At 42.2% G+C, this 5,228-nt stretch overlaps 1 protein-coding gene across 1 annotated transcript in view; it reads left to right on the top strand.

Moving 5' to 3' along the window:
- The window catches only part of zgc:153039, a 67,691-nt gene extending 63,082 nt beyond the window's left edge, over positions 1–4,609 (top strand). The window contains exon 13 of the mRNA XM_032509029.1: positions 975–4,609. Within this exon, the coding sequence (XP_032364920.1) occupies positions 975–1,939 (965 nt within the window). The 3' untranslated portion in view covers positions 1,940–4,609. The remainder of the gene's footprint in view (positions 1–974) is intronic.
- Positions 4,610–5,228: the final 619 nt, after the last annotated feature.

The raw sequence follows: 5,228 nt of genomic DNA, 5'->3' as shown, positions 1-5,228 counted from the left end.
AAAATACATTTTACAAAAGCACATTAAAAAAAGACAAAACAAAGAAACAAAAACAAGACACATTAAGAAGACAGCAGCAACACAGGACAGACCATCACTCATGGAGATTACAGAAGAAAAGGAAAAAAATACAAATACACAAAGATGAACACAAACGGGAACATTTACCCTACGTCACAGATACAACCTAAAACTTCAGCAGACACTCCTAGCAAAGTTAAGTTTAAGTGTCATCCAAACTTCTTTCATGAAATTCAGTTTAAATTGCCACTTCAGTTTCTTCCAGTGTTTAAGCTTTCAGCACCACCTGTGTTTCCCTACTTCAAACTTCAGGTAGAATATGTCCCCATGTCCTTAAATATGTTCACGCTTCTAGATCCAGGATTACTGCCATGCAAAGGCATTTCAAAAGACTCCACATGTTGAACACTGACATACAACCCTGAAACTATTTCAGATGGTTCAACTGAAACATGTTCAGCTAATATAAGCACACTTTTATAAAGAGCAGTTTTCCTTTCTAGTTTGTGTATGTCAGCTTGTTTTTCAAGCAGGTATTGTACTTTTGGTATAGCTATTTTTGTTAAATCATTGCATCACAATAGTTTTAGTCTTGATTTTAACACTGAACTAATGTTTGTGCATGCTCTCCTCTTCGGTAACACCTCCTCCAAACTTAAGACATTTGACTCAGTGATTTTTTTAGTTCTTTGTTATTTGCTACCCTCCTGCATTGCAGAGAGTTGTCACTCATGTCCAACTTCTTCTTTTCTTCAGCCCTTTCTCTTATCTCTCTTTGGCTTCCCTCCAGTTCTCCCTCCAGGGTCCTTTTCACATCTGTCTCTTACTTTCACTTCATCAGATACAATGACTGAACCTCTATCCCTTACAACTCACAAAATCAATGATTTGTATTAGATTGTAACAAATGGTCTAGTGTCATCTTTCCTTTCTGCTCCTTCATCTCTTTTCAGGTGGGATGCGTCCTAACACCCTCGTACTTGGTTTCTATGATGACTGTCTTCCAAAGGACAAGCTGATTGATCCGTCACTCTGTACCAGTCAGCCCAGAGATCCCTTGGGCTCCTTGGATGAACTAGAGAAACAGCCCCCTCTCTTTCACTTTGCCTCGCTGCGGGGGTCCAGTGACAGACAAGATTATGGTGAATTTGGGGATGGAAAGGTTCTAGGACCCCAGGAGTATGTAGCAATCATCGCTGACGCCATGAAGATGCTAAAGAATGTGGTGCTGGCCCGATACTTCAACAACTTTGACCGATCCCAGGTCCTCTCGCCGCCCTCCACCTCTCCAGGGAAGGGAGCTGTTTACGTTGACGTCTGGCCGGTCAATCTCCTGCGCCCGGACAGCTCTAGCTACGTCGATACCTGCTCTCTGTTCCTGCTACAGCTAGCGTGTATCCTCAACATGGTGAGAGCCTGGCGCAAAGCCAAGCTGCGTCTCTTCCTGTGCGTGGAGGAAGGACGGAGCGTGCGAGGCTCAGAGGAGAAGCTGGGCCAGCTGTTGAAAGAGCTGAGAATTAAAGCTCAGGTCTACTCTGTGCCGTGGGACCAGCAGGTGGCGCTACACTGGCAGCGCCAGGCCGAGTGGGGCAAGAAACAGTTGTCGCAATCCCCTGACAGCGCTAAAGAAGAGGAGAAGCAGAGACCAGATGAAGAAGAGGAGAACGACGAAGATTATGTTAATAGCTTCCCGAGCAACGCCACGCGCCTATCTAATGACTACCTGTCAGCTGTCAATAAGCTGATCCTGGACCCGGCCCGGCCCGCCCCTGCTGTGCGTTTCTTGTACTTACCCCGGCCCCCAGCTGACACCCGCCGCTACGCCACCTATTTACACCAGCTGGACCTGCTGACTCAGGACCTGGGTCCCACGCTGCTCATCCACGGTGTCACGCCCGTCATCACCACTGACCTTTGAACAATCCCCTTCCTGACACATGGGAGTGTTCCTTCGATTGCTGAGGGCTGCTGAGATTAGCAGAAGGTTCTCTCTGAAAGTGTGTGGACCACTCCTAGTGCAGCATTACTGTAGACCTCGGTCTGGCCTCTCCACCCAACAACAGACTGGGGAAGAAAAAACAGCCCCTGAAATGTTGACCCATGCAGTGATGTCACTGCTGACTCATTGATGCCACCTGCACTGCCTCGCACAATATTTGGCACTATAGCTCTAGAGCCTATTTTAGAATATTGATAATGAATACCGGATATTATACTAGGCCACCTGGTAATCGCAAAAATCCTGACTGGCTACATATTTAACCTATCTTTTGTTTCTTTGTTGTTGTTGTCAGCTTGTCGTTTTGGTATTCCCATAAAGCTTCTGAAGGCACCCTGCATTTGAACTATTATGTCAACTTTGTTGCAATTTACACATAAAACAATCAGACTGATTTGAATGTACCCAAAAGCTAAAGCTAATCCCTTTCCAGACAGATTTACAACCGTCCAAACACAAGCCAGTCAAAAGCAGTATCAAATGGTCAGGCCCCCAGGGGAACATTTAGATTGCCAATCCTCCTCTGTCATCACTTATTTCCTTTTCTGCAATAGAGAGAGCGGTCTAATTCCTGATACATTCTAATCTGAATTTGAAGTATCCTCTGACTCCCCTTGTTGCTTTTCTTGAAATGTTTTCTTGGTGTGCTGCTGATCAAAGTCCTTAAAATGACCATTCCATATGTCTTGAGATCAAAAAGTGCCTAGTTAGTTAGGGAGCAAAGGTTTGGACTCACTCCATCACGGACAGAAAGTTGGACTGCGTTACACCTTGGAGCAGTCATTTGCAGGAAATCTGCTTTTCCATTTTAGGGACTTAGAACAAAGGAAACAGTTAGTACAATAATAACGACGGTGCTACTATATGAGTTTTATTCCAAAAGTAATTTTATGTGGGATCTCAGGAAGACATTACTCTTTTTCCAAATGCACTTTTGTCTTTCCTCTGCCAAAGTGCATGTTGCACGTCTCTACAAAACTCCTTAAAATATGTTTACAGTGCCAATAACTACTGTGATTATCCACAATATTATATTGATTGTTTTTATGTATTTTAGGTACTCAGATTTTTGAATTGTTTTTAATCAATAGTGACCACATTGCTTCACGTGCCTCAATGCTGAAGTGCATTTCCCAAAGTATTTGTGACATCTAAAGTGAATTTACGTCCCCTTTGTTGAACTGACTCAGTAAAATCTACTGGACAGAAATATTTATCCCAATATAATAACAAGAACAAAACCCCTGAGTGAACTGAATGGAGAAAGGTACGTATTACTGCTTATAAATTCAACAAATAGGATATACACTTCAATATTTCCATTGCACTCCATTATAGACAGAATACCAGCTGAGATCAGTTGTTGTCATTGTTTTTTTATGTTCTTGCATAATTGCAAAAGGGTTCTCTAATGTTTTCTCAGTTAGTTCTTTAAAATGATATCAGATTAGTAAACAATGTGTCTTTGGAACATTGGATGAATGGTTGCTGATAATGGGCGATGTGTGTATATATATTGCATTAAAGGTCAGCCACCCACCCAGATCAGCTGGTATTACCTAGTCTCACTTAGAGTGCTCATATTATGCTCATTTTCAGATTCGTAATTGTATTTAGAGGTGGTACCAGAATAGGTGTGTGTGGTTTAATTTTTAGAAAACACCATAAATTTGTTGTACTGCACATTGCTGTGTGTTGAGCTCTCTGTTTTAGCTACAGAATGAAGCATCTCACTTCTGTACCATCTTTGTTGAGAGTTGCACATGTGCAGTAAGTGCTGCTAGCTTGTCAGTTGCAGAGTATGAGGGTGTGCCACGCTAGCAGCTAGGTGAGCATTAGAACGCGTGTTAAAACGTGACACAGGTTAGACTACAACAGAGCTGTTTGGAGCAGTTTGAGTTTTCTGTTGGAGATGGTGAGTCTCTTTGGGGTGGACTTTGGGCCTTTTCACTTTGTAAATCTATAATGTGCACAAAATATATAACACAATAAAGGAAAGGGAAAGGCCAAAAAGCATAATATGAGCACTTTAAAGGTGCTGTAGGTAGGATTGCAAAGATCTAGGACAAAAAATAAATAAAAGCCCAAAACGGTCTCCTAAGCTCCTCCCCCCCCCCATATGGGAGAACGAATGAGAGTGTCTGAGCAGTGATTGACACACAGACCTTAAAGATCAATGCAGATTTGTTGTGAACATTTTTAAGTTTCTAAAATCTAGTAGATTATTTCAGTAGGTGCATCCTGGCAATCTGTGATCCCTATTTGAAGGATTTACTTGGGTTTCCCTGATACTTGATAGTACTTGATATCCCTGTGTTTGAAATGAGATTGTGTTTATTTGTGGACCAATAAGATCCTTCTTAATTCCAAAGAGGATTCTTATTTGGACCCCACACTCCTCACCAAACCACTGACACTACATTTCTTCCAATCTTTGTCCTGGGTTTCACAGGGATGCAAAAAAAAAAAAGACTAATTTGTTGGAGAGATGAAATGTTCAGTGTTTGATTTCCTGCTAATAATATATGTGTACTTTTCAAGATGGAAACTGATTTGACTGAAAACAAATAAAAGTTTGTATTACATGTCCTTTCTTCTTTTTCTTTTTTTACTTCCTCAGAAGATTGTTTGCGAAAGCCGGATCAAACTTAACAACCGCTCAGGGAGTCCGGGCTTTGTTTCATTTCGGCTGAAGACCGGTTTGTGCGTCTGGGAGCAGAGAGCGGAGGGTTTTTGTCTCTGCCACAATTGTTTGTGTGAGGTAAACTTTAAAAATGGGGGGGTAAGATAGCTCTGCGGCGAAGACAGAGAGATAGTAGAGGGTGCCAGCCAGCCAAATTGCCTTGTCCTACAGTCACCCTCACCGCCAACCAGGCAGAAATGGATTCCATTCCGCTCTGAGGTGAACAACAGATTGGAGGAATAAGCCCAAATAGCCATCGATATCTGTTCAGGAGGAGGGAGGCTGACATTTATCACTGAGAGAAAGACCCCGGCTCTGAGAGGTGTGTGTGTGTGTGTGTGTGTGTGTGTGTGTTTTTTGAATACACTCACCTTTATAATGTCAGTATTTGACATGTATATTTCCAACTTTAAGTTTATTAATCTAACAACTTTTGCTTTTGTAAAGCTTCCTGTACGTGGACGTGTATTTATGTAGTATGTGGTGTAATTATGTGCAGTTAAATCTGTGTGCACAGATCACCTG

This window comes from Etheostoma spectabile, chromosome 3 (genome assembly GCF_008692095.1).
Source record: "Etheostoma spectabile isolate EspeVRDwgs_2016 chromosome 3, UIUC_Espe_1.0, whole genome shotgun sequence".
NCBI lineage: Eukaryota > Metazoa > Chordata > Actinopteri > Perciformes > Percidae > Etheostoma > Etheostoma spectabile.
This window is presented reverse-complemented; position numbering and strand designations above follow the sequence as displayed.